At 51.6% G+C, this 27,626-nt stretch overlaps 1 protein-coding gene, 1 long non-coding RNA gene and 1 other non-coding gene across 4 annotated transcripts in view; 2 read left to right on the top strand and 1 right to left on the bottom strand.

The window, feature by feature from the left end:
• The first annotated feature begins 70 nt into the window (after positions 1-70).
• LOC115830683 lies at positions 71-17,617 on the top strand. Its single transcript, XR_004026237.1, has 7 exons — positions 71-670; positions 1,204-1,314; positions 1,890-1,981; positions 2,308-2,407; positions 4,493-4,563; positions 5,060-5,190; positions 15,817-17,617. It is a non-coding gene; the product is annotated as an uncharacterized LOC115830683 (long non-coding RNA).
• Positions 10,243-10,349, bottom strand: LOC115830787. The gene has a single exon (XR_004026324.1). It is a non-coding gene; the product is annotated as a U6 spliceosomal RNA (small nuclear RNA).
• Positions 17,618-25,061: 7,444 nt separating the features above from the next.
• Positions 25,062-27,626, top strand: part of TOP1MT (DNA topoisomerase I mitochondrial) — a 28,965-nt gene continuing 26,400 nt past the window's right edge. For both annotated transcript variants that reach the window (XM_003280753.4, XM_030795386.1), the window contains exon 1: positions 25,062-27,012. In XM_003280753.4, coding sequence (XP_003280801.2) covers positions 26,891-27,012 — 122 coding nt within the window. In that variant the 5' untranslated portion in view covers positions 25,062-26,890. The remainder of the gene's footprint in view (positions 27,013-27,626) is intronic.

Below are 27,626 nucleotides of genomic sequence, written 5' to 3'. Positions count from 1 at the left end.
TCTCGGCCTGGGGGCCTTCATCCAGCCTACTACCGTGCCCACATCCGCTCAATTTTCCAGACTCATCCTCTGGGATCTCACGTCACCCCAGACCCACGCACCCCGACGTGGCGCGTCCTGCACCCCTATGTTCAGGCTGAGTGGAGACTTTCGCTAGCAATGTGCAGGCTGCTAAGCAGATGCGACCCGGTGACAGCTTGCACCTCAGGCCTTGCTCCTTGAGCTCCTTGCTCCATCATCTTTTCTCAAAATACGATCCTCTTTATCTTCAGAGTCGCAAAAGCGCTGCAGGGACTGGCGAGGCTCCACCACGTGGCGGAAGCCAACAGCACGGCGGCCCCGGAACGCCCCTCCACCCTGGCCGGCCGCCTCCCACCCACCTCCTGGGTGCTCGTCAGCACCGCGGCCCGCGGAGCGCGCGAGCCCAGGGGCCCAACCGAGCGCAGCCACCAGATGCCCCGCGTGGCCACCGCGTGGGCCTCTCCTGCGCCTGCGCAGCCCGCCCCCTTCCCGGCAGCACCTGCGGCGTCAAGGCCAGGCACGTGGCGGCGGCTGCGCATGCGCGGGCTCGGGGCCTTCCCAGCGTCTTCACGCAGACCTCGGGGAAGCGGGGTCCGGTGGAGCCGTGGTGGAGTGGCTCCGCATAGGTCCTGGAAGAGCTGCAGAGGAGGTGGGACTCGGCCTGAGGGCGCGGGGCCGCCAGGAGGGAGGGGTCAGACGGTGCCCTCAGCGGCCCTCTTCCTGTGGGTGACCCAGGTCACGCTCTTGGTGACGACCTCCCACATCCCTCGCCGTTCCGCGACTCCTCCGTGTACCTCCCCCTCCGTGCACTACGCCACCAACGTGTCCCCTCCTCCTCCTCCCCCGCCCCTCCTCCGTGTCCCCCCTCCATGTGCTTCACCCCTCAGTGTTTCCTCCACCTCCGTGGGCCCTCCTTTGGTGTCCCGCCTCTAGGCCCCCTTGTTCTCTTCCCCCTTCGCTTACCCCTCCCCCGCCATAGCCCCTCCCCCTCGCTGTGCTCTCCCCCCGCTGCCCCACCCCTCCTCATCGCTCCCTTGGCTGCTGACTTTCTGCTTGGCCCTGCACCTGACCAGCGGTGGCGCTCTGGCTGCCTAGGAAGAGGGTCTGGAAACGGCCGTCGCTGATGGGATCCCGCTCTGTCTTCTGCCCCAGAGTGACGGCTTTGGATGTGCTTTGTTCCAGGGCCTTTCTTCATGGAGTTAGCTTTTTCCCTGCCCTTCTCTTCTCCTGGTGCGGTGACCTGCCTCCCTTCTCCTGGATCACTTTGCTGGCGGCCACCTTGTAACACCTCAGGTTTGCAGCTGTTTTTCTTTTTCTTTTGGTCTGACGCATCTAAAGCCATAAGTTCCCAGCTAAAACCCACGAACAGGCTATTTTCAGGGGAGTCTATGCAGCATTCAAAATAGTCTACTTAAGGGCCAGTGCGGTGGCTGACTCCTATAATCCCAGCACTTTGGGAGACTGAGGCAGGAGGATCTTTGGAGCTCAGGGTTTGAGACCAGCCTGGGCAACATAGTGAGACCCTGTCTCTAAAAAAAAAAAAAAAAGTTTTACTTAATAGTGATTTAAAAAACATGAACATGATGGCATATTACACCCAGGAATATACTCCAGACCGGCTAATGGAAACTTTCCAGTGAGCCTGGTTGCGTAGTGATGGGGTCAGGAATAAGCATCATCCATTGGTGGTTGGAGCCAACAGAGGCTCGTGGCCGGTTGCCTCCTGCTGTCTCAGCTGCTGCTGTGTTTTTGGTGTCACTCCAGCCACAGGTGCAGCAGTGTCCCTGCTGCCTGGGTCCAGGCTCACCTCTGTGGAACGGTCCTGCCGCTCACCCCAGGGCCCTGGGGACATGTGTGTTTTCTTGCAGGTGGGGACACTCAGTTGCAGATAGGCGACGGGAGACCGTCAGGGGCCCAATTTGAAGCAGTTGCCAGTGGATGATAAAGTTGCTCTCAAGAGGTAGCAAATAGTTTTGGGAAGCAGTGGCGTTTGCATGTTTATGATGATGGATTTTGTTGCTGGGGGTGCTTCACCTGCTTGCCCAGCTTTTCTAACATTCAGGTCTAACCTCATCACTACAGCAGTAGAGAATGGGGTGGGAGGAGCTGTCTTGGCTGTAGGTGGTGCCTGAACCACAGCCCAGGATCAGAACGGGAGGAATGGGAGGGGCGTGATGTCACTGCTTTCCTGTGAAGTTTATGTTTCTTCCTGTCAAAAACATCATTTTGGGATTGGTGTTGCTGTTTCTTCTTTGGAGTTACAGGAGCATGTTTCTTTGATTAAAGGAACAGAGAGAGTACTGGACAGATAAGGCTGGAAAATGCAAAGAAGCTCAAAGTGAAGGAGCCAAAGCAGAAAAATCAGGGAAGACAGGGCGAAGACCAGGTTCCAACCTTTTATTTACTGCGAATGTTTCATTTTTATTTATTTATGTTACTAATTTTGTTTAGAGACAGAGTCTTGTTGTGTCACCCAGGTGGGAGTGCAGTGGTGATCATAGTTTACTATAACCTCAAACCCTTGGGCCCAAGTGATCCTCCACCTCAGCCTCTCCAGTAGCTGGGACCACAGGCGTGTGCTACCATGCCCAGCTAATTTTTTTTTTTTTTTTGAGATGGAGTTTCGCTCCTGTCACCCAGGCTGGAGTGCAATGGTGCAATCTTGGCTCACTGCAACCTCTGCCTCCCGGTTTCTAGCGATTCTCCTGCCTCAGCCTCCTGAGTAGCTGGGACTACAGTCGTGCGCCGCCACACCTGGCTAATTTTGCATTTTTAGTAGATATGGGATTTCACCATGTTGGCCAGGCTGGTCTAGAACTCCTGACCTCAGGTGATCCGCCTGCCTCAGCCTCCTAAAGTGCTGGGATTACAGGTGTGAGCCGCCGCACTTGGCCTAATGTTTTAATTTTTATTTTTGTAGAAACAAGGCCTCACTATGTTGCTCTGGCTGATCTTGGACTCCTTGCCCCAAGCAGTCCCTGCCTCAGCCTCCCAAAGTGCTGGGATTACAGACGTGAATCACCACACCTGGCCTTAATGTTTCATTTTTAAACTCACAATCTTCAATATGTTCAATATGTTGTATTCTTAATTTTTGTCTTTACTCATGAACTTTTTTTTTTTTTTTTTGAGACAGGGTCTCACTTTATTGCCCAGGCTGGAGTGCAGTGATGATCATAGTTCACTGCAGCCTCAACCTCTTGGGCCCAAGTGATCCTCCCACCTCAGCCTCCTGAGTAGCTGGACTACTGGTGTGCACCATCACGCTGGCTAATTCTTTTTAATTTTTGTAGAGATGGGATCTCCCTATCTCCCTAAGTTGCCCGGGCTAGTCCACAACTCCTAGGCTCAAGAGATCCTCCTGCCTCAGCCTCCCAGAGTGCTGGGATTACAAGTGTAAGCCACCGTGCTCAGCCTTTTTTTTGAGATGGAGTCTCACTCTGTCGCCCAGGCTGGAGTGCAGTGGCACGATCTTGGCTCACTGCAAGCTCCGCTTCCGGGGTTCATGCCATTCTCCTGCCTCAGTCTCCTGAGTAGCTAGGACTACAGGCGCCCACCACCACGCCCGGCTATTTTTTTCTGTTTTTTAGTAGAGATAGGGTTTCACTGTGTTAGCCAGGATGGTCTTGATCTCCTGACCTCGTGATCCACTCTCCTCGGCCTCCCACAGTGCTGGGATTGCAGGCGTGAGCCACTGCACCCGGCTGTTTTTTTTTTTTTTTTTTTGACACAGAGTCTCACTCTGTTGCCTGGGCTGGAGTTCAGTGGTGCGATCTCAGCTCACCACAACTTCTTCCTCCTGGGTTCAATCTATTCTCCTGCCTCAGCCTCCTGAGTAGCTGGGACTACATGTGCACGCCACTGTGACCGGCTAATTTTAGTATTTTTAGTAGAGACGGGGTTTAACTATGTTGGCCAGGCTGGTCTCAAACTCCTGACCTTGTGATCTGCCTGCCTCAGCCTCCCATAGGGCTGGGATTACAGGCGTGAGCCACTGCGCCTGGACAAACCTCTTTTAAATGAATATTTTACAAGTATAAAAAGCTTTTTTGATCATTTACTTAGATAAATTTAAAAATACGTACTTTGTGTTCACACGAGGTGCATTTATGTCAGATTTCAGGAGGGTTGGATCTGCTGCCAGCATGCTGCCTGTGTTGTGTGTGGGGTGTAGAAGGAGCTGGAGTTAGGGGGACTGCACGCTTGTCCATCCTGGGAGGATTGGTTACTGGTTATCTGGAATCCTTTGACGGCTGCTGCCAGGCTTTGGTGGAACTGTAACGGCAGCAGCCGTGGGCTGGGGAGTGAGTGGCCTGGGCCTGGCCGGCCCTGTCCTCAGAGTTGTGTCTGTCTGCCCGCTGGCCACATGCAGGATGCTATGGTGGGGTTCATCCTAGTGTTTTCACAGAAGTTCTGTTTATTATGACATGGAAATGTCCTCAGCGTACCCGTGTTCTCTTGTGACTTATAGCAGTGCTTGAGAGAAGAAAATAAATTCTCCATTTCAAAAGAAAATCCAGGGCGGGACAATCTTACTGTCAGGTAAGGTTTGTTCTCTTTATCCCTTTTCTAAGAGCGAGGTGAAATGGGGCGGTGAGGGAATGGGGGGAGCGAGGGCACGGGGTGAGATCAGCTTTCGTCCTGAGAGCCTGGCCTTTGCAGTGGAATTAGGACCTGCCTCCTGTTCCTTTTCCAGTCTTTGTTTCCGCTTGAGTGGAGTTAGGAATCCACAGGACTGTGGAGCAGGTTCGTAACGCGAGCCGCCTCTGACGGGTGCAGAAATCCAGCTCTTGCACATTTGTGTCGGGGCCCAGATGTAACAAGGGGGTCTGGCATCTCCCTCATGTGCCAGGGGCCCTTTCTGTTTGTTTTTGTTTTAGATAAATGATCTTGTCAGATTGTTTACTGTGGTAACAATCAGTGTGACCACATCTTTTTCAAAGATTAGAACCGAAAAAAGGTTGAAAGGCATTAGGCCTGCAGTCCTCACTCACCTTTCTCTCCCTCTGCTCTCTTCTCTCCTGCTTTCTTGTGTCAGATAATCATGTAAATAGCTTTCTGTGTCCAGCAGAACAAAGAAAAGAGCTCGATGGAAAAATGGTTAGCTTTTGCTTTTGAGAAATGTGGTACCTCCATGGCTTGATGGCAGGCTGTGTGCATCTGTTCACGGTGAGTAGAATCTAAGGTAGGATGAGTCAGTTTGAGCTAATTGTGTTGTTTTAAATAAGGTTTCCATAGATGAACTAAGCAGCTGGCCTTGGAACGCAGGAGTTGTTTAATGTGGTGTTTGCTCTGCGTCATGTCAGATCGTGTTTGCTGATTTCCGGTACCTGCCCTCTGGTGAGGAGCTGGGCCGTCCCTGGTTGTGTCTGCCATATGCCGCTTCTGCGCTCTCCTGCCATCCCGGCTGTGAGCTGGGAATGTAATTCTAAGTAGGCAGGTGGTGCACAGGCCACACCTCCCAGGTTGCTGAATCTGTTCAAATGAAGGCAGAAATGGAGACTTTTATGGTGAAATATCCCAAGCATTAAATGTTGCTGCAACTTCACAAACTTGCGTGGCTGTTTTCTGTACGTCACTTTCCTTTTTTCTTTTCTTTTTGTTCTGTTTTTGTCTTTCATTTTTTGTCACTTTTTTTTCTTTCCGTAAGTGTGGTCTGACCACGCAGCAGCCCCGGACTCGCTCTGGACCTGTTCTGGTTCTGGGAGCTTCCCAATTCTCGGATGACTCTTTGCTCAGTTAAACTTTGTTAAATTTAATTTATCTGAAATTTTTCTTTTTCTTTCTTTCTTTTTTTTTTTTTTTGAGATGGAGTTTCGCTCTTGTTGCCCAGGCTGGAGTGCAATGGCATGATCTCGGCTCACCGCAACCTCTGCCTCCCAGGTTCAGGCGATTCTCCTGCCTCAGCCTCCCTAGTAGCCGGAATTACAGGCATGTGCCACTACGCCCGGCTAATTTTGTATTTTTGGTAGAGACGGGGTTTCTCCATATTGGTCAGGCTGGTCTCGAACTCCCAACCTCAGGTGATCCGCCCACCTCAGCCTCCCAAAGTGTTGGGATTACAGGCGTGAGCCACCGTGCCTGGCTGAAGTTTTTCTTTTAATGTTCCCATTCTCCGTTCCCCCAGCCCCTGGCAACCACTAATCTACTTTCTATTTCCATGGATTTGCTTATTCTGGATATTTCCTGTAAACAGAATCCTACAGTATTTTTCCTTTTGTGCTTGGCTTCTTTCATGTCAGGTGTTTTCAAGATCCATCTACACTGTGCTGTGTTAACACTTCATTCCCTTTCACAGGTGAAAACACCCTGCTGCATGTATATCTGGGATTCGTTGATCCGTTCATCTGTTGATGTACATTTGGGTTGTTTCTACCATTGGGCTATTGTGAATAATGCTGCTACAAGTATTTCTTTATAAGTATTTGTCTGAATACCTCTTTGCAGTGTTTTCGGGTACATACCTAGAAGTGGAATTTCTGTCTCCTATGGTAATTTCATGTTGAATTTACTGAAGAACCAACAGACTTTTTTTTTTTTTTTTTTTTGAGATGGAGTCTCTCTTTGTTGCCCAGGCTGGAGTGCAGTGGCGCGATCTCGGCTCACTGCAACCTCTGCCTCCTGGATTCAAGTGCTTTTCCTTCCTCAGCCTCCCGAGTAGCTGGGATTACAGGCACCCGCCACCACGCCTGGCTAATTTTTGTATTTTTAGTAGAGACGGGGTTTTACCATGTTGGCCAGGCTGGTCTCGAACTCCTGACCTCAAGTGATCCCAAAGTGTTGGGACAGGCGTGAGCCACCATGTCCGGCCCCAACAAACTTTTTTAAAGCAGCATTACCATTTTACATTCCCACCAGCATTGTACAAGGAGTCCAGTTTTTACACATTCTTGCCAATACTTATTTTCTGTCTTTTTCATTACGGCCATTCTGGTTGATGTAAAGTGATAACTCAGTGTAACTCACTGTAGATTTGATTTGCATTTCTCTAGTGATTAGTGATACTAAGCATCTTTATCTTTTCATGTGTTTATTGGCCATTTGTATCTCATCTTTGAAGAAATGTTTATTTACATTCTTTACCTTTTTTTTTTTTTTTTTTTTAAAGAGACAGGGTCTCACTTTGTTGCCCAGGCTGGAGTGCAGTGACACCATCATAGCTCACTGCAACCTCGAACTCCTGGGCTCAAGCCACCCTCCCACTTCAGCTTCCTAAGTAGCTGGGAATACAGGTGTGCGTCACCACGCCCAGCTAATTTTTTAAATTTTTGGTAGAGATGGGGTCTCCCCATCTTGCCCAGGCTGGTCTCAAACTTGTGGGCTCAAGTGATCCTCCCACTTTGGCTTCTCAAAGTGCTAGGATTACAGGTGTGAGCCACCCTGCCTGTCCCTTTACCTGGTTTTAATTGGGTTATTTGTTTTTTATTGTTGAGTTTTAAGAGATTTTTTGTATATTCCGGATACTAGACGCCTATCTGTGGATTGTCTTTTTGCTTTCTTGATGGTGTCTTTTGAAGCACAAAAGTTTTCGGTTGATCTGTTTTACCTGAGTTCAATTTATGTGTTTTATCTTTGATTGTTTGTGCTTTGCGTGTGTGTGTTTTTAAAAAACATTATCTGCCTATGATCCCAGCACTTTGGGAGGCTGAGGCAGGAGGATCACTTGAGGCCGGGAGATTGAGACCAGTCTTGGCACTGAAGTGAGACTGTGACTCGACGAAAAATTTAAAAATCAGCTGGGCATTGTGGTGAGCACATGTAATCCCAGCTATGGTAAGCTGAGGTGGAAGGATTGCTGGAGCCCGGGAGTTCAAGGCTGCAGTGAACTATGATTGTGCCACTTTACTGCAGCCTGTGTGACAGAGTGAGACCTGGCCTAAACAAACCAACCAACCCAAAAACCATGATCTAATTCAGGGTCATAAAAATTTATACCTATGTTTTTTTCTAAGAGTTTTATAGCTTTGGCTCCTACATGTAGGTCTTTGATCCACTTTGAGTTAATGTTTGCATTTGATGTGAGGAAGAGGCCTAACTTCATTCTATGCATGTGGACAGTTAGCACCCCTTGTTGAAAAGACTGTTCTTTCCCCATTGAGTGGTCTGACATCCTCGTTGAAATCAGTTGCCCACAGGTGTGTGGGTTTATTTCCAGACTCTGAGTGGACCCACCGATCTCTGTGCGTGTCCTTCTGACATTGCCCCGCTGTCTTCATCACTGTAGCCCCGAAGTTTTGAAATCAGGAGGTATGAATCCTCTAATTTGTTCTTTTTGAAAGATTGACCCTGGGTCAAACAATCTGGGTCCTTTGTGTTTCCCTGTGAATTTTAGGATCAGGTTGTCAATTTCTGCAAAAACACGAGCTGGAATTTTGATGGGGATTGCATTGAGTTTTTCGATCTGTTCGGAGAGTATTGCTGTCTTTTATTTATTTTGAGACAGAGTTTCACTCTTGTTGCCCAGGCTGGAGTGCAATGGCACAATCTCGGCTCACCACAACCTCCCGGGTTCAAGCGATTCTCCTGCCTCAGCCTCCTGAGTAGCTGGGATTACAGCATGTGCCACCACACTCAGCTAATTTTGTATTTTTAGTAGAGAGGGGGTTTCTCCATGTTGGTCAGGCTGGTCTCGAACTCCCGACCTCAGGTGATCCACCTGCCTTGGCCTCCCAAAGTGCTGGGATTACAGGCATGAGCCACTACACCTGGGCGAGTATTGTTGTCTTAACCATATGAAGTTATCTAGTCCATGAACACAAGATAGCTGTTCATTTATTTAGGGTGTCTTTAATTTCTTCCGGCAATGTTTTACAGTTTTCAGGGTATAAGCTTTATATCTCTTTTGTTAAATTTATTGCTCAGTATTTGATTTTTTTGATGCTATTGTAAATGGAATTGTTTTCCTTTCCTTTTCTTTTCTTTTTTTTTTTTTTTTTGAGACAGGGTCTCACTCTGTCCCCCAGACTGGAGTGCAGTGGCATGATCTTGGCTCACCGCAAGCTCTGCCTTCCAGGCTCAAGTGATTCTCCTGCCTTTGCCTCAGCCTCCAGAGTAGCTGGGATTACAGGCACACGCCACTACTGCCAGGCTAATTTTTGTATTTTTAGTGGAGATAGGGTTTCGCCATGTTGGCTGCGCTGGTCTCGAACTCCTGACCTCAGGTGATCCACCCACCTCGGCCTCCCAAAGTGCTGGGGTTACAGGCCTGAGCCACCGCGCCTGGCCAAGCAAGTTTTTACAACACTTGTTAAAGATGGTAAGGCAGACTTTTCCAGGAGAGGCTGCTGTAATGGGGTTTTGCAGTAGGGGAGAGAGATTGAGCTCAACTCCAAATACAACAAAGACATGGGGATGTACAGCCAAGAAGCAGAGTTGGAAAGTTACCATGAGGAGACATCCGGGGTAGGGGTTCTTGCTGAAGGCAGGCCAGGGTGATGAGCTGTAGAGGCTGAGGGAGGAGGAATTTAACCTGATGTTGAAGGAGATCAGATACCAAGGTGGGCGTTTTCACTGAAGCGACCAGCAGGAGTCTTGCTGAAACCGGACTAAGTAGGCCAAGGACTAAGCCAAGGTCAGGGCCTGGTCGAAGAGGAGGACCCAGGAGCCAGACTCAAGTGTGGTCGAGGACAGGCTCTGTCAGTGGGGAGTGCTTATAATTGTACTGCATATGCTTGAAATTTTCCAAAATAGTAAGTTTTCTAAAAATTTAAATTGAAGTAGATTACATTAAAAATAAAAAGAGACCAAAAAGTCTATTCAAATGCATTGGACTTTGTTTCAATTCTGATATACAGAAAGATTTTTTAAATGATGAGACAATTAGGGAATTTGAGCACTCCGTGGATATTCGATAATAAGGAATTTGTTTTTTAAAGTGTGATAGTAGGCCGGGTGCAGTGGCTCACGCCTGTAATCCCAGCACTTTGGGAGGCCTAGGCAGGCGGATCACTTGAGGTCAGGAGTTCGAGACCAGCCTGGCCAACATGGCGAAACCCCATCTCTACTAAAAATACAAAAATTAGCCAGGCATGGTGGCAGGCGCCTGTAATCCCAGCTACTTGGGAGGCTGAGGCAGAAGAATCACTTGAACCCAGGAGACGGAGGTTGCAGTGAGCTGAGACCGTGCCACTGAACTGCAACCCATGTGACAGAACGAGACTCAGTCTTAAGAAAAGAAAAGAAAGAAAGAGTGATGGTGTGTAGTGGTTGTGTTCTTTAATTGTTTCTGTGGAGAGCGTAACGAATTTGCCTGTCATCCTTGCACAGGGGCCATGCGAATCTTCTCTGTATTGTTCCACTTTTAGCGTATGTGCTGCCAAAGTGGGCACGTGGTTGTGGTCTTTAAAGAAGAGTTCGCATCTTTGGACATAATTGGAAATGTCTGTGGGTGAAACGATGTGCTGTCTTGGAGTTGCTTCAGAATAACCCAGTGGGGAGAGAAGAGGGTGGGCACTCAATGGAAAGAGATGGGATGTAAGCTGATAAGTTTTGAAGTGGTATAATGGGGTTGTGGGAATTTATTAATACTTGTCAAACTCAAATGAAAATACATAGATGAGGCCCAGCACGGTGGCTCATGCCTGTAATCCCAGCACTTTGGGAGGCTGAGGTGGGCAGATCACCTGAGGTCAGGAGTTCAAGACCAGCCTGGCCAACATGGCGAAACCCTGTCTCTACTAAAAATACAAAAATTAGCTGGGCGTGATGGTGTGTGCCTGTAGTCCCAGCTACTCGGGAGGCTGAGGCAGAAGAATTACTTGAACCCACGAGGCAGAGGTTGCAGTGAGCTGAGATCATGCCACTGCACTCCAACCTGGGTGATAGAGCAAGACTCCGTCTCAAAAAAAAAAAAAAAAATGTGTACAGACGAATCTCTAAACAAAATGTTTTATTTGGAAAAACAGAATTGCAATTCAGGCATACACAGAGACCAGAGTGGTCTTTGGTCCCAAGAACAAAGAGCATGCTGAGGGGTTTATTGGAAAGAGAAATGTTACCTGTTGTTTTGAAAGAAAACACATTGGCACTAGTGAAGTTTTGGGGAGCTGGCAAGCTCGGGTTGGTGAAAGACACAATAGGTAAACCTAGTCTTTGGGTCAGGTAGGTTGTTCTGGCAGCCATTAGGTACACCCGGTCGTAAGGTTGCAGCAGTTCATTTCAGCAGGTAGATTTGCGGGGGGCAGGGGGGTGGAGGGGGGCTCTGGGAGCAGGTGCCGTGTGCCTGAGAGCTTTTCCTGGGTCCCTCGACTCTGATTTGGTTGGGTGTGGTAGGAAAAGCTCAATTTGTATAATGAGTTTTCATAAGCCTTTCTCTCTCTGTTTGTGTGTGCTTGAGATTTTCTCTAATGAAACATTAAACAGAAGAGGCTCTGGCCCGCCTGTTGGCCTCTGGTGGGTGGTTTTGTGGTGAGGAGCTGAGAACCTGCCTCCTGAGGAGAGGCTCCTCAGGTGATTTGGCTGCTGCCCTGGAGACCACGGCTCTGCCCTCTAAGCCAGCGACGAGCGTTCTGTGCAGGCGATAAGCAACGCCTGGCCATAGCTCACAGTTCTGTAGGTCAGATGCTCAAGTGGGTTTGGCAGGATTCTCAGCTTAGGGTGAGTTGGGGTGTGCTGAGCCAGGGTGCGCTGGCCGGGCTGGGCTCCTGCCTCAAGGCACCAGGCTCCTGGGAGTTGGGTCAGTCCCTGCAGCTGTGGGACCAAGGGCCGTTTTCTTGCTGGCTGTCAGCTGGGGTCTGTTCTCCGTGCCCCTCCATTTGGCCCTTCATCCTCACAGCCAGCAGAGGCACCCGAATCCAGTCTCTGACTCTCCCTGTCACCACCTGGAGGAAACTGCTTTTCAGCGGCGCATGGGGCTAGATCAGGCCCACCTGGAGGGCCCCCCACCCCCACACCCTGGCTGGCAGTGAGTACAAGAGTGACACAGGGTGAAATGTGCTGGTCTTCTTAGGACCCTCCTGCCATACCCCTGCAGGGCACCCCTTTACATGGCAGGATTAACAGGCTACGCAGGTGGGCTTGTGGGGGAGGTCAGTGGGGGGTGTCTATCAGGTGAGTGTGGGACAGAAGGGCCACAGGGTCACGTGGAGTCCTGAGCTGTAGCTGCGGGTCAGGGCATGAGGTCCTGGGCCCTCACAAAGCCGTGACTGGGTTTTCTGTCAATCCTCTTGTTGCCCCGGGTGGTCTCATGGCCTTACCACCCCTTGTGCTGTCCTCTGTGTGGACATTTTCTTGTGATTTTCTCACACGTCTGCTGCTCACTATTTGTGACAACGACTGAGGGACTTTGGAGCAGGGAGCTGGTGGGAGTGTCTCTGGATGGGGAGGGCCTGGGTTTACCAGTGGCCTTTGTCCTGAATGGGGCCTCTCCAGGGTGGTAGGGCTTAGGGGGCAGGACTTTCCAACTCCAGGAACTCCACTCTTAGCACAGAAGGAGGCCCTGGGTGGAGGTCCCCTCTGGTTTGCAAGGCTGCTGTGGGATGCAGAGGCCCTGGTCAGGCCCCACATCTCCTGGGCACCCTCCATGGCAGCCGCTCCTCGTTACCCTCCTCAGCGTGGGGAGACCCCTGGCTGCTGCAGCTGCATCACAGAAGAACCTGCTGAGCTCCAGGCACCCGTCCTCACCTCGGTGCCTGAGCTTTGAGGCCTGGCCTGCTGTGGGGCTCGAAGCGGTGGTCCCGCGCAGCCCACCTTGGACTGAGGGTGGCTCTGCCCTTTCTCCCATTGTGCTTTATAAAGTTCCTGGATTGTTTCAACTCTTCCCGCTGGCTGGCTGGCTGACTGGCTGGCTGCTGTGGTTTCAATGTTCCTTCTAAAACTCAGGTTGCAATTTAGTTGCCACGTGTAATACTTAATACTAAATAGTAACTACTTTTAAGAGGTGAGGCCTGGCCAGGCACGCCTATAATTCTAGCACTTTGGGAGGCCCAGGCGGGTGGATCACTTGATGTCAGGAGTTCAAGACCAGCCTGGCCAACATATAGTGAAACCCCGTCTCTACTAAAAATACAAAAATTAGCCGGGAGTGGTGGCTCACGCCTGTAATCCCAGCACTTTGGGAGGCCAGGGCGGGCGGATCCACGAGAGGTCAGGGAGATTCAAAGGACCCATCCCTGGGCTAAGCATGGTGAAAACCCCCGTCACTCGTACTAAAAAAAAAAAAAAAAAAAAAATACAAAAAAATTAGTTGGACATGGTGGCGGGCACCTGTAGTCCCAGCTACTTGGGAGGCTGAGGCAGTAGAATGGCGTGAACCCAGGAGGCAGAACTTCCAGTGAGCAGAGATCGCGCCACTGCACCCCAGCCTGGGCGACAGAGCGAGACTCCATCTCAAAAACAAAACAAAAATCAGCCAGGTGTGGTGACGCATGCCTGTAATCCCAGCTGCTTGGGAGGCTGAGGCAGGAGAATCGCTTGAATCTGGGAGGCGGAGGTTGCAGTGAGCCAAGATCGCACCACTGCACTCCAGCCTGGGCAACAGAGCAAGACTCCATCTCTCAAAAAAAAAAAAAAAAAGAAGTGAGGCTTTTGAAAGGTGATTTGACTCTACCCTCATGAATGGACAATGTTGTTATCTTGAGAGTAGATTTCTTACCATGGGAGTTGGTTCCTGATCAAAATCGTGAGTTTGCTCAGTGTCCTCCCTCTGCCCTGTGCACTAGTTCATCTTCTGCCCCTGGGGTAATGCATCAAGAAGGTCCTTGCCAGATGCAGCTTCTTTATCTTGGCCTTCCCAGCCTCTGGTGAGCCAGATAAATTTGTGTTCTTTATAAATTGCCCAGTCTATGCTATCTGTTACAGCAGCAGAAAATGGACTAAAATACATCCCTCTTCCTTCTCTTTTTCTCTTTTTTGGAGATGAGGTCTTGCCGTGTTGCCCAGGCTGGCTTCCAATTCCCGGGCTCTAGTGATCCTCCCACTTCAGCCTCCCTAGTAGCTGGGACTACAAGCATGCTGCCACACCCAGCACAGCCCCCTTTCTTATTCTCCAGTGCTGCCTTGTTTAAGTTATATCTTTTTTAAAAAATCATTTTGGCCAGGCGCGGTGGCTCACGCCTGTAATCCCAGCACTTTGGAAGGCCGAGGTGGGCAGATCACCTGAGGTCGGGAGTTCGAGATCAGCCTGGCTAGCATGGTGAAACCCTGTCTCTACTAAATATACAAAATTAACTGGGCATGGTGGCGCATGCCTATAGTCCCAGCTACTCGGGAGGCTGAGGCAGGAGAATCGCTTGAACCCAGGAAGCAGAGGTTGCAGTGAGCTGGGATCACACCACTGCAATCCAGCCTGGGCGGCAGAGTGAGACTCTGTCTCAAAAAAAAAAAACAAAAAAAACATCATTTTGTGGGGTCTTGGCAAGGGAAAGCAAATTTGAGGGGCAATACCTGGTCCAAGAACCAAGTTCCTGGGTGTCTCAATGTCCCATCTGTTGGGTGGTAAAGGTCCTCCGTGAAGATAACCCCTCTGGGTGTCCTGTTCTTGCACTGCCTGGGAGGAGTTTGGAGCAGCCGCATATTTAGGAACCTGGCATTTCCTCCTCACTCCTGAGCTTCAGGAGGCCTGGCATTGCCTCCGGAGCTGTTCTGGAGGCGAAACAAACCCTTGGCCAAGAGCCAGAAGAGCTTTCCATTCTCCTGGGCTCTGGAGTCACACAGGAGCACTTTGTGAGAAGTGAACTTTACAGACACATTATCTGCACGTGATAAATTGTACTCGTTGACAGTGACCATTGGATGAGTTTTGGCAGAATTGTCCCTCTGCAAAGCCACTGCCACACTCAGATTACAGACATGTCCACACACACTTGGCCATCACCCCTGCCCCCAGCATCTCCCTGGTTATGACTTTCTGCAGATGTTTCCTGCTGACGTGGTGATAGGGCAGAATCAGACCCCTCCAGAGTCTACCCCATTACCAATGGGTTGTTAGATAACGGTTTGTTTGAAAAGCAATGCAATAATAAATGCTTTGTGGGACTTCAATTTAGAAAAAGTGTTGATGATTTGGATTTTGCCATTTTACTGATGACTGACTTTATCAGTATAGTTAAAGTGTGAATTACTTTATCTCTTTTCTGTGTTCTGGTACTATGTAATGTATTCTTATATATTTTATGAAAGCCCTGAGTTGGTGCTAAACTTTTCTACTAAATTAATGCAAGCCTTATCTGTATTTTAATTTAAAACAGTGAAAAACTCCCTGCTGAAGTGCCAGCCAGAGGTGTGGGAGTATAGCCCGAGAGGCCCTGTTCCACGTGGGGTGTGAGTGACACCTCCCAGCCGCGCATGGCAGCAGGAGCTGGAGGGGCCAGCCTGCTTCTCTCTGTCTGTGTAGAGTTTGCAACTGTGTCCTCCAGAGCCCAGCAGATGCCTCGGGCTGGCATTGCTGGGCTCCTGTGCCCAGTGCTGGTTCAGACCTTTGAGCCACCAGGGACGCCCTGTGGACCTGCCTCCTGCAGGGCTCTGCCAGGTCAGGCATGGGGGTGACCTTGGCTGCCAGTGGGCTTGTGGGCTCTGCCTTTCAGTGCGTGGCTCCGCCCAGTAAGGGCAAGCTCCTCGGGAAGGACTGGCTGGTGCCTGCAGTGTGGTGCATGTCTGTGTTTGGGGACCAGGACCTGTCTATGGGGAGTCTTCCACGGGTACCCTTTTTACCAGCCCCTGTGCTGTGGCCCACGTGGAGCCGGAACTGTGTCATTGAGTTGGGTTGAGGTAGAGAATGAGTTACCTTTTAACATGGCCCCTGGGTCTCTTACCACTTAAAACTTTAACGTTTCCTTCTTTCCGATTTTTCTACCCCAGGCTGCAACCTGTGCTGATGACTGTGGCTGTGATGAATTCGTGCCTGTGACCACAGCAGCTCTCCAGGTGCTGGGCGGGCTCTTCCCGTGGCGCCCATCCATTCTGTCTCCTGCTTGGCCTTGTTCACGGTTGCTCACCTCGCTCAGCTGAGGTCGCTCCTCCTCCTCTCCTCCGCTGTTTGGTGTCCTTGCCAGTTAATTACCCTTAGGTGCTGGGCCCTGCACTTACGGACAACATGGAGCCTGGCTTGTTGACAGGACAGCATCTGCGCCTCTCCGTCTACAACCCCCACGACAGGGGTTACTGGGGAGGGGGCATCTGGAAGTGACAGGGGTCGCTGTGGGGTCCATGTGACCATCAGCTGTCCCTGTAGCTGGGGAATGGTGCTGCACGGCGGGTGGGTGGCACAGTGAGCAGCTGCAGGTCCTTGCTGAGTAAGGGAGCGGCTGGGGAGTGGGGAGCCTTGCCTTCATCTCCTGGGTGGGCATGGGGCTGGGGGAGTCACGGAGACCTGGAGGACCAGCTGCTGCTGGCCAGTGCGGGGTGGTGTCTCAGGGCCAGCCCAAAGCCTCCTGAGCTCCTGCCACTGCTCCTGAGTGCTTCCTAGCCTGTCCCTCTGGTGTATCCCCTCCTCCTCCTCCCTCAGGCAGGAGGGCTGGGCTGGGCTGGGGCAGAGGGGGCCTCCCACGGCTTCCCCGTGGGACTCTACACCTCTGCAGTCAGCACATCCCGAGAGGAGTGTGGGTGTCTGCCGCCCTTCCCTCCCTAGTCCTCTCGTTTCGTTGAAGCGGCTCCTTCTGTCTTCTCAAGCACAGACCTTGGTGTCATCTTTGAGGGCCCCATCCTTGAGGGCCTAGATTCCCCATGAAATCCATCTATTAATCCTGCTTTCCAGCTGTGTTATGACAGGGCCTCCTCTCACCTTTCTCAGCTGGCCCAGGCCTCTGCCTCAGTAGGGCTCTAACGTGATTTTCAGAAATCTCAGGTTTTTCCTTGCAAGACACGCGTTTCACTGTGTCTCCTGTCTGCATTGATGTGGGTGTGTGTTGTGATGTTCAGGTGGTGGAGTGAGAGCAGCTGTAGGGTGAGGTGTGGGTGAGGGTGGGCAGTCAGCCGATGAGTGGGCAGGTTCAGACCGGGGCGCCTGGCGCCCCCATAACCTCCTTGGGGTTCCCGGGGACAGCGCCTCTGACCCAGCGTGCAGCCCGAGATGGGCCCCGTGCCATTCCCACTTAAGCGAAGTGTCTGTTCCTCTCTCTGTTCAATGTGGGTTTTGTTTCTGAATATATTTTCTCACACTTCTTCAAAAGTTACTTTGGAAGGACTGTTTTTCCAAATTGATTATTTCGGAACTGCTGTGGCTGGTGGGGACAGGGACGGGCCTAGAGGGGACCTGGGAGCTGCCTTTTACTGCCCACCCACTCTTCCTGGCGGTCTGGAGGTGCCTGAGATGTGCTGGCAGCTTCTGGCCTCGGGTGAGGACTTCCACCACCAGCTGGTGCTGTGCTCAGAGTCAGAGGCTCCTTGATGCCCCAGCACGTAGGTCACCAGCAGCTTTGCCAGGTGTACTTTCTAAAAATGAGAAAAGGGTCATTAAGAGCGTGGGAGGGTTCCATGAGGTGGTTTTGACTCTGTTGTTAAAACGGCAACCCTAAATGAGCTGCAGAGTTACATATTTATGTATAAATTTGTATTCTAGATTTGCACAGATCACCAAGCCAGTGAACACTAATAACCATGAAAAGCCACCCAAGAAGAAAGGCCAAGTAAGCATCTCAAATAGTAAATAAACGTGTGACGGGCACTCACGCCTGGCGAATGCTTATTCTTGCAGATATGAGAAAACAACAAATGAATAGTGTCTGATTTTCTTCTAAGATTTTATTGTGAAATAAGTTAGCAGGCCAGGCGCGGTGGCTCATGCCTATAATCCTAGCACTTTGGGAGGTGGAGGTGGATGGATCATCTGAGGTCAGGAATTTGAGACCAGCCTGTCCAACATGATGAAACCCCCTCTCTACTAAAAATACAAAGTTAGCCGGGTGTGGTGGTCGGGAGGCTGAGGCAGGAGAATCGCTTGAACCCGGGAGGCAGAGGTTGCAGTGAGCTGAGATCACGCCATTGCACTCCAGCCTGGGTCACAGAGCAAGACAGAGTCTACATGCTGTGTAGACCAGTGCTGGGAGGGGGGAATGCTGTGGATGATGATGATGATGATGATGATGCTGATGATGATGATGATGATGCTGCTGCTGCTGGGAGGGGGGAATGCTGTGCATGATGATGATGATGATGCTGGAGGGGGAATGCTGTGGATGATGATGATGATGATGCTGGAGGGGGAATGCTGTGGATGATGATGATGATGATGCTGGAGGGGGAATGCTGTGGATGATGATGATGATGATGATGCTGGAGGGGGGAATGCTGTGGATGATGATGATGATGATGCTGGAGGGGGAATGCTGTGGATGATGATGATGATGATGCTGGAGGGGGAATGCTGTGGATGATGATGATGATGATGCTGGAGGGGGAATGCTGTGGATGATGATGATGATGCTGTGGAGGGGGGAATGCTGTGGATGATGATGATGGTGATGCTGGGAGGGGGAATGCTGTGGATGATGATGATGATGATGATGCTGGGAGGGGGGAATGCTGTGGATGATGATGATGATGATGCTGGGAGGGGAGAATGCTGTGGATGATGATGATGATGCTGGGGGGGAATGCTGTGGATGATGATGATGATGATGATGCTGGAGGGGGAATGCTGTGGATGATGATGATGATGATGATGCTGGAGGGGGAATGCTGTGGATGATGATGATGATGATGCTGGAGGGGGAATGCTGTGGATGATGATGATGATGATGATGATGATGATGATGCTGGGGGGGAATGCTGTGGATGATGATGATGATGATGCTGGGGGGAATGCTGTGGATGATGATGATGATGATGATGCTGGGAGGGGGGAGTGCTGTGGATGATATGATGATGATGATGATGCTGGGAGGGGGGAGTGCTGTGGATGATGATGATGCTGGGGGGAATGCTGTGGATGATGATGATGATGATGCTGGGGGGGAATGCTGTGGATGATGATGATGATGATGCTGGGGGGGAATGCTGTGGATGATGATGATGATGATGATGCTGGGAGGGGGAATGCTGTGGATGATGATGATGATGATGCTGGGGGGGGAATGCTGTGGATGATGATGATGATGATGCTGGGGGGGGAATGCTGTGGATGATGATGATGATGATGATGCTGGGAGGGGGGAATGCTGTGGATGATGATGATGATGCTGGGGGGGAATGCTGTGGATGATGATGATGATGATGCTGGGGGGGAATGCTGTGGATGATGATGATGATGATGCTGGGAGGGGGGAGTGCTGTGGATGATATGATGATGATGATGATGCTGGGAGGAGGGAGTGCTGTGGATGATGATGATGCTGGGGGGATGCTGTGGATGATGATGATGATGCTGGGGGGGAATGCTGTGGATGATGATGATGATGATGGGGGGGAATGCTGTGGATGATGATGATGATGATGATGCTGGGAGGGGGGAGTGCTGTGGATGATATGATGATGATGATGATGCTGGGAGGGGGGAGTGCTGTGGATGATGATGATGCTGGGGGGGAATGCTGTGGATGATGATGATGATGATGGGGGGGAATGCTGTGGATGATGATGATGATGATGATGCTGGGAGGGGGGAGTGCTGTGGATGATATGATGATGATGATGATGCTGGGAGGGGGGAGTGCTGTGGATGATATGATGATGATGATGATGCTGGGAGGGGGATTGCTGTGGATGATGATGATGATGATGCTGCTGGGGGGGAATGCTGTGGATGATGATGATGATGATGCTGGGGGGGGAATGCTGTGGATGATGATGATGATGCTGGGGGGGAATGCTGTGGATGATGATGATGATGATGCTGGGGGGAATGCTGTGGATGATGATGAGGATGATGATGCTGGGGGGGAATGCTGTGGATGATGATGATAATGATGATGCTGGGAGAGGGGGAATGCTGTGGATGATGATGATGATGATGATGCTGGGAGGGGGAATGCTGTGGATGATGATGATGATGATGCTGGAGGGGATTGCTGTGGATGATGATGATGCTGGGAGGGGGGAATGCTGTGGATGATGATGATGATGATGCTGGGGGGGATTGCTGTGGATGATGATGATGATGATGGTGATGCTGGGAGGGGGGAATGCTGTGGATGATGATGATGATGATGCTGGGGGGGATTGCTGTGGATGATGATGATGATGATGATGATGCTGGGAGGGGGGAATGCTGTGGATGATGATGATGATGATGCTGGGAGGGGGGGAATGCTGTGGATGATGATGATGCTGGGGGGGAATGCTGTGGGTGATGATGATGATGCTGGGAGGGGAATGCTGTGTATGATGATGATGATGATGGGGGGGAATGCTATGGATGATGATGATGAGATGAAGAAGAAGGAGGAAGAAGAAAAGAAGGAAGAGGGAAGAAGGAGAAAGAAGAAGGAAGAAGAAGCAAGAAGAAAGCAGTAGATGGGACAGTGGTGTCGGGATAGTGCAAGAAGAAGAAGTAGGCAGTGGATGGGGCAGTGGTGTCAGGATGGTGCTCTGTGACCTTCCCTTTCTGGTGTTTTGTGCCTGGGTCAGGGTTGGCCTACTGCGGCCTGCACCTGCTCCAGAGTTGGGAGCGGCCCCAAGCTGACCCCTGACCCCTTTGTTCACTGTCCTTGGTTTCTGCTCCTGACAGAGACCACAAGGGCTGAGATCAAGAAGCCATTTTCCAAAGCTCAGTTAAAAGCATCTGTTAGGCCCATGGAGGGCAGTTGTTGCTGGGGTGGGGAAGGTGAACCTTCCCTCCTCCTCTGGCGTCTCCGGGCAGGTATGTTTGTGGCCCTGTGGCCCCTCTCATGGTGTGTACTCTCTGTTCTGGGCAAGGTCCCAAGGCCCCATGGAGGTTCCTGCAGACGAGATGAAGATGGCCCTCGGTGGATGTGCCTGGGGTCCTGGCACCCAGGAGAAGAGATAGAAGGACACAGCCCTGCAGGTGATACCCAGCCGGAAGGGGGTTCTGGAAGAGGACCTGGACTGTGAGCTCACAGACACTGGCTGGGGCAAGGGCTGTGTGGAAGAGGGGCACAAACCGAGAAAAAAGAAAGAATATCTGAAGAGAAAGGGGAGAAGGGGCTTCAGGACAAACGTGTGGGGAGATGCACTGGGGCGGCAGCACGAGAAGGGGGTGGCGGGGACGGGAGGGGCAAGCCTGAGACCCTCAGCTGTGGGGAGCAGAAGAGGGCAGGGGCCGCATTGGGAGCTGGGGAGGAGCGCGCTCTGGGCGGTGGGGATAGACAGAGCGGCCTCCACAGGAGAGGTGCGAAGCGTGGCCAGGAGCAGGTGCACAGTGAGGGCGTGGTGCTCACCCCAGCACGGAGGATGAGGCGGGGCCACACTGAGGAGAAAGGAGAGTTACGGGCCAGGAGACAAGCACAGAACGAGGACGAGGAGGGAAAAGAAGTGTGGGTGGGAAAAACCAAGAAAGAAGAAAGTGACAATTTAGGTAGTGGCACAAAAGTGGGACAGGAGGCCTTGGTTTCCAGAAAAGAAAAGAAAAGGGAGACAGACAAAGCTGGGGAAGAAGGGACTCGAAAACCAAAGAAATGAAAATTAAAAGCTCAGGACCTGGAGGAAGACAGACAAAGCTGGGGATGAAGGGACTCGAAAACCAAAGAAATGAAAATTAAAAGCTCAGGACCTGGAGGAAGACAGACAAGTGCAGTGTGGGAGTGAGCTGGACGGGGCGCCACAGCCAGCGGCAGGGCCTCGCCATTGCCCTGGGGCAAAGGGGGACTGGGAGGTGGGGGGCCTGGTGAGGAAGCCCCAAGAAGCAGAGAGAAGTGGAAGGAGGAGGAACCAGTTGATGCTGGGGTATCCAGAGGGAAAGAAGAAAAATGGCCAGGAGGCACCTAAGCCGCAGGAGGAGAGCCAGGAAGGGTGGGAGAAGGCCGAAGGCAGCAGGTGGAAATGGTATGTACCCCACCCCACCCCTTCTCTCCCTCCATGTCCCGATGGGGTGGTGGGAATGCTGTGTAGACCAGTGCTGGGAGTAGGGGAATGCTGTGTAGATCAGCGCTGGGAGCGGGGGAATGCTGTGTAGACCAGTGCAGGCCCACCTCCCCTCCCTGTCCCTGGTGGGGGAGGGTGGGAATGCTGTGTAGACCAGTGCTGGCCTTTGCCTGCCCACTGTAGGTTGCCAGGGAGCCTGGGTGCCCCCCAGAGTGCCCTCTTGCATCGGCAGCTTTGAGCTGTGGGTTGTAAGGTACCAGGAGCAGCCAGCAGTGAGCGAGTGTTTGCTGTGTGTCTGGCATTGCTTTTGAAGTAGGTACTGCTATGTCCATTTTTCAGATGAGGAAACTGAGGTACAAAAAGGTTAAGTAACCGGCCCAAGGTCACACGGCCACAAGTGGGCCACACTGCAGTTGTAGCCGTCACCCCTGCTCTGTCCTGTACGCAGCCACGAGCTGCGCAGCTCTCCCAGTGCAGACGTGCTGGGGGTGTGACACGCACGCCTGCTATGAGAAGAACGATGCGTACCATCGCATTAGCATATTATGTTGAAATGACAGTATTTTGGTTGAAATAGTTGGAATTAAGTATATTGTTAAGGTCAAAGTCACTGTTTCTTTTGCAGTGTGGCTTCTGGATGGGCTAAACCACCGCTGCTCGCAGCTGTGTCTGCCGGGCGGCACTGCCTCCCACGTGGGCAGTCCCTGCATAGCCTTGGAGCTCCGGCTTCCGGGTGGGAAAGGTCTTTATGGGTATCAGCTCCTGCATTCAGCACCTGTTTGATTCTGGGAAAATTCTTAAAATTTTCTAAACCTAGTTTCCCTCATGCGAAACAGGAGTCCTCCTACCTGCTGTGAGGAAGAGTGCGTGAAGCCCTGCCCCCGCTCCCTTGGGCAACCCCTGAGTGGCCTGGGGAAGAAGAGGGCACAAGGGGAGGAGGCGCCAACCCCAGGAATATTGGCAGACAGTTCATAGAAACCCTTTCTGGTCTGCAGGCCCAGACTCCCCAACTGTGTCTCTGGCCTTGTGCAGTGGGTGCTACTTTTCCACACCCTTCCCAGCATGTTGACCTGCAGCCACACAGGTGTGAGGTGACCTCACTGTGGGTTGGATTTGCATTTCTCCCATGGCTGATGATTTTGAGCATCTTTTTACAGGATTGTTGACCTTTTGTATCTCATCTTTGGAGAACTGTCTATTTAGATTATTTATCCCCCTTTTTTAAATTAACTTTTTTTTTTTTTTGAGACAGAGTCTCACTCTGTTGCCCAGGCTGGAGTGCAATGGTGCAATCTCAGCTCACCACAACCTCCGCCTCCCGGGTTCAAGTGATTCTCCTGTTTCAGCCTCCCGAGTAGCTGGGATTACAGGCATGTGCCACCACGCCTGGCTAATTTTGAATTTTTAGTAGAGACAGGGTTTCTCCATGTTGGTCAGGCTGGTCCTGAACTCCCGACCTCAGGTGATCTGCCTGCCTCGGCCTCCCAAAGTGCTGAGATTACAGGTGTGAGCCACCAAGCCTGGCCAAAAAAATTTTTTTTAAAAGATGGAGCCTGTTGTTCAGGCTGGAGTGCAGTAGCCTGATCATAACTCACTGCAGTCTTGAACTCCTGGGCTCAAGCAATCCTCCCACTCAGCCCCCTGAGTAGCTAGGACTACTGTAGCAGGACGGGTTGCAGACAGAACCTCTCGGACACCAGTTTTAGGGAGGAAGAGGCTTTAATCAGCTGGGAGCATCGGTAGAATCGCGTCTCAAGATCCGAGCTCCCCGAAGTCAAGATTCCTGTCCCTTTTAAGGGCTTACAACTCTAAGGGGTCCATGTGAAAGGGCCGTGATACATTGTGCAAGCGGGGGCTGGGTAACTGGGGCCGCATGCACTGGTGATCAGAACACAACCAAATAGGGAGTTACACAATGCTTCCTCATACGATGTATGGAATCTATAGATAACATAAGCGATTAGGTCAGGGGTCGATCCTTAACTACCAGGCCTGGGGTGTGGTGCCACGCTGTTTGACTATTGAATTTCACTTCTGCCTTTTCTTTAACTCCTACTTTTTCTTTCCTTTGAGGCGGAAGTTAGACAGAAGACAAAATGAGAGGTGGTCTCCTCCCTTACTACAGGTGTACACCATCATGCCGGGCTAATTTCAAAATCTTTAGTACAGATGGGGTCTTGCTGTGTTGCCCAGGACAGTTTTGAAGTTTTGAAATCAGCAAATATGAATCCTCCAACTTTGTTATTCTTTTTCAAACATTGTTTGGCTATTCTGGGTCCCTTGTATTTCCCTGTGAATTTTAGGATCAGGTTGTCAATTTCTGTAAAAATGCCAGCTGGAATTTTGATAGGGATTGTATGAGTTTTTGGATCAGTTTGGGGAGTATTGCTGTCTTTTTTTTTTTGAGACGGAGTCTCGCTCTGTTGCCCACGCTGGAGTGCAGTAGTGCGATCTCAGCTCACTGCTAGCTCTGCCTTCCAGGTTCACGCCATTCTCCTGCCTCAGCTTCCCAAGTAGCTGGGGCTACAGGCGCCCACCATCACACCGAGCTAATTTTTTTGTATTTTTAATAGAAACGGGGTTTCACCGTTTTAGCCAGGATGGTCTCGATCTGACCTCGTGATCCGCCCGTCTTGGTCTCCCAAAGTGCTGGGATTACAGGCATGAGCCACTACGCCGGCCAATGCTGTCTTAACCATATGAAATCATCCAGTCCATGAACATGGGATGGCTGCTCATTTATTTAGGCTGTCTTTAATTTCTTTGGGCAATGTTTTACAGTTTTCAGAGTATAAGCTTAATACTTCCTTTGTTAAATTTATTGTGCAGTATTTTATTTTTTGATGCTATTGTAAATTATTTTCTTAATTTCATTTTCAGTTTGCATATGGCTACTGGTTAGAAATACAACTGATGTTTGCATATTGATCTTGTACCCTACAATTGTGCTGAATTAATCTATTAGCTCTACTAGTTATTGTGGATTTTTTTTAAATTTTATTTTCTATAGAGATAGGGTCTCACTGTGTTGCCCAGACTGGACTTGAACTCCTTGGCTCCAGTGATCCACTTGCTTTGACCTCCCAAAATGCTTGGATTACAGGCATGAGCTATGGTGCTCGGCCAATTTTTGTGGATTCTTTGGGATTTTCTATATACAAGATTATGCCACCTGCAAATAGAGATAATTTACTTCTTTCTTTGTGATCTGGGTGTCTTATTTCATCTGCTTGCCTGTTTGCTCGGTTAGGGCCTCTGCTACCATGTTGAGAGGCAGTGGTGAGAGTGGACATCCTCGTCTTATTCTTGATTTCAGCAGGAGCGTCCAGTCTTTCTTCTGGCATATGAGGTTAGCTGCGGGGTTTTGTAGATGCCGCTTTCAGGTTAAGTTTCCTTCTGTTCTGTTCTTGAGTGGGTTTTCCATCCTGTTTATCATGAAATGGTGCTGGATTTGTCTGCTGCTTTTTCTGCATCTACTGAGAAATCTTAGGGTTTTTGTCCTGCCACACTCCCTCTTACAAAACCTGAGGAACCAACTGGGCATGGTGGCTCACACCTGAAATCCCAGCACTTCGGGAGGCCGAGATACTTGAGCCCAGGAGTTCGAGACCAGCCGGGGAAACATAGGGAGGCCCCATCTCTACAAAAAGCAAAAAACAAAAAATGAAAAACCCTTAGAAACCTGAACTGGAAAACGCATTGACCTCGGGATTCTGTTGAAGGAATGGTGGGCCTGGGCCAAGGCCCTCTTCTGGTTTGTAGAAAGGGTTATCTGAAAAAATATGCATCGCTGTTCCGCAGCCCCTGGGAGGAGGTGGCCCACCCGGAGAGTCAGCTGCTGTGTCCTGGTGTGTGTGTACCTTCCATTGCTGAGCTGCTCATTGTGAAATGATGGGACATCTACCAGGTCTGCCTGGGCCCTGAGAGCCAGCGCTCGGCCTCTGCCCGTGGCTTCCAGCAGCTAGATGACATGGACACTTTGTCAGTTGGTGGCAGGGGAGGGTCGCTGAGGGTGTGTGGTGGCAGCCCGGACTCCTTTCCTGCCCGTGTCTACCGCATTCCCACCAGCGGTCACAGTGAAAGTGCGGAATGCATGTGAACTCATCTGCTTCCCACGGTCCTGGTGTCTCGGTTTTACTGGAGAAGACCAAGGCTGCAGTGCTGCTAGAGGTGAGCGGTGTGGCCTGTTGTGGCTCAGGGCCTGTCACCAAGTGCTGGTCTAGAGGTTTTGCCCCTTGGCCATGCTCCCCAGTGAAGACACTGGGTTTAAACCCTGGTCAGGGTCAGCAGTCACGCTGGGGACCGAGTGCAGGAAGGAGGCTCCAGCTGTGCCTGGTCTCTTGTCTCCTTGGGAGTGAGAGGCTGGTTGGCAGAGATGATTTTGCAGGACTTCCTGTGACCTTTGTCCAGAGGCAGCACCTCTGAGGGGCTGCTGTGGGCTGGATAGCAGGTACTTCTGCCTGTTTCTGTGTCCTGGAAGTGCTGCCGTTTGTAGGGGATGAGGTAGGGGCCCATCTGAGCCTGTGAGGTCCCTTCTCCCGAGCAGCGGAGCATGTACTTAGGAAGGACCTGCCAGGTGCCCCTGCCCTCAGAGGCTCTGGGAGAGAGCTGTGTGCAAGCCCTGGGCAGGAGTTCACTGGCCTGGTCGTGTGACCTGTGGGGCATCCTGACAGCCAGCCCTGTGCTGCAGAGGTCAGTGGGACTGGGTTTGGATCTGGGTCCCCGCCCCAGCGTGAAGGGGCGCTGGACCACGAAGGCAGGGAAACCAGGGGGAGGCCGGCAGGACAGTCAGTGGTCCTGCTGCCGCACCCCCGTGCAGGCCTAAACCGCCCAGCCTTGGGATGAGCGCCGCTAGGGGCGGAGGCCGCGCCCGGGGGCGGGGCTGGCCGCTGGGGGCGGAGCGGGGCGGGCCGCTGGGGCGGGGCCCAGCTTGTCTCCCTTTCCCGGAGGCTGGCAGATGCGCGTGGTGCGGCTGCTGCAGCTCCGGGCGGCTCTGACGCTGCTCGGGGAGGTCTCCCGCCGCCAGGCCTCCCGGGGCGTCCCGGGCTCGCGCAGGACGCAGAAGGGCAGTGGAGCCAGGTAAGGTGGCCCAGTGAGCAGGCGGCGAGGGCCCTGAGCACCGGGCTGGCGTAGGTCCAGAAAGGGGAGTGACAGGCCTCGTGGGACGGCCTTGCCCTGCTTCCGGTTTTCCCAAAAGTCGGGCCAGGAGAGCATGCGTGCCGCGGTGTGACCGGCCCGCCTTCTCCCCGGGGTGTACAGGCCCCGCCATGACGTCGCCCCTGCTTCCCCAGGCACTACCCCACCAACCCTATTTGGGGAAATCTCCCCTCTTTTTTTCCGCTTGTGGTTTCATCATTTGTGTAGCTGTGCCTGGGCCTCAACACTGTAGGGTTTGGTTAGGTGCTTTATAAAAAGCTTATGTTGCTGTGCGTGGTCTTCTGAGACCCGTTCTTTCCTGGAGTCGGTTCCCGGGTTGTCTCCAGGACCGATTCTGCATGACCGCGGGCACTCACTGTCATATCTACATCACCAGGCACACGCCGCATGGATCCAGTGGCCATGGTGGCCGTTGGTGGTCCCAGGCGCTTTCCTGGGGGACATGTGAGAAGCCCTGCCGGCGCATACTGGGCCTGGGGTAGCCGCATGGGGATGGGTCTCTGCGCATGAAATGCTGGAGGTTTCCGAAGAGCTGG

Source organism: Nomascus leucogenys, chromosome 16, assembly GCF_006542625.1.
Source record: "Nomascus leucogenys isolate Asia chromosome 16, Asia_NLE_v1, whole genome shotgun sequence".
NCBI classification, from domain to species: domain Eukaryota; kingdom Metazoa; phylum Chordata; class Mammalia; order Primates; family Hylobatidae; genus Nomascus; species Nomascus leucogenys.
Note: the sequence above shows the minus strand (reverse complement) of the source record. Positions and strands in the feature narration are given on the sequence as shown.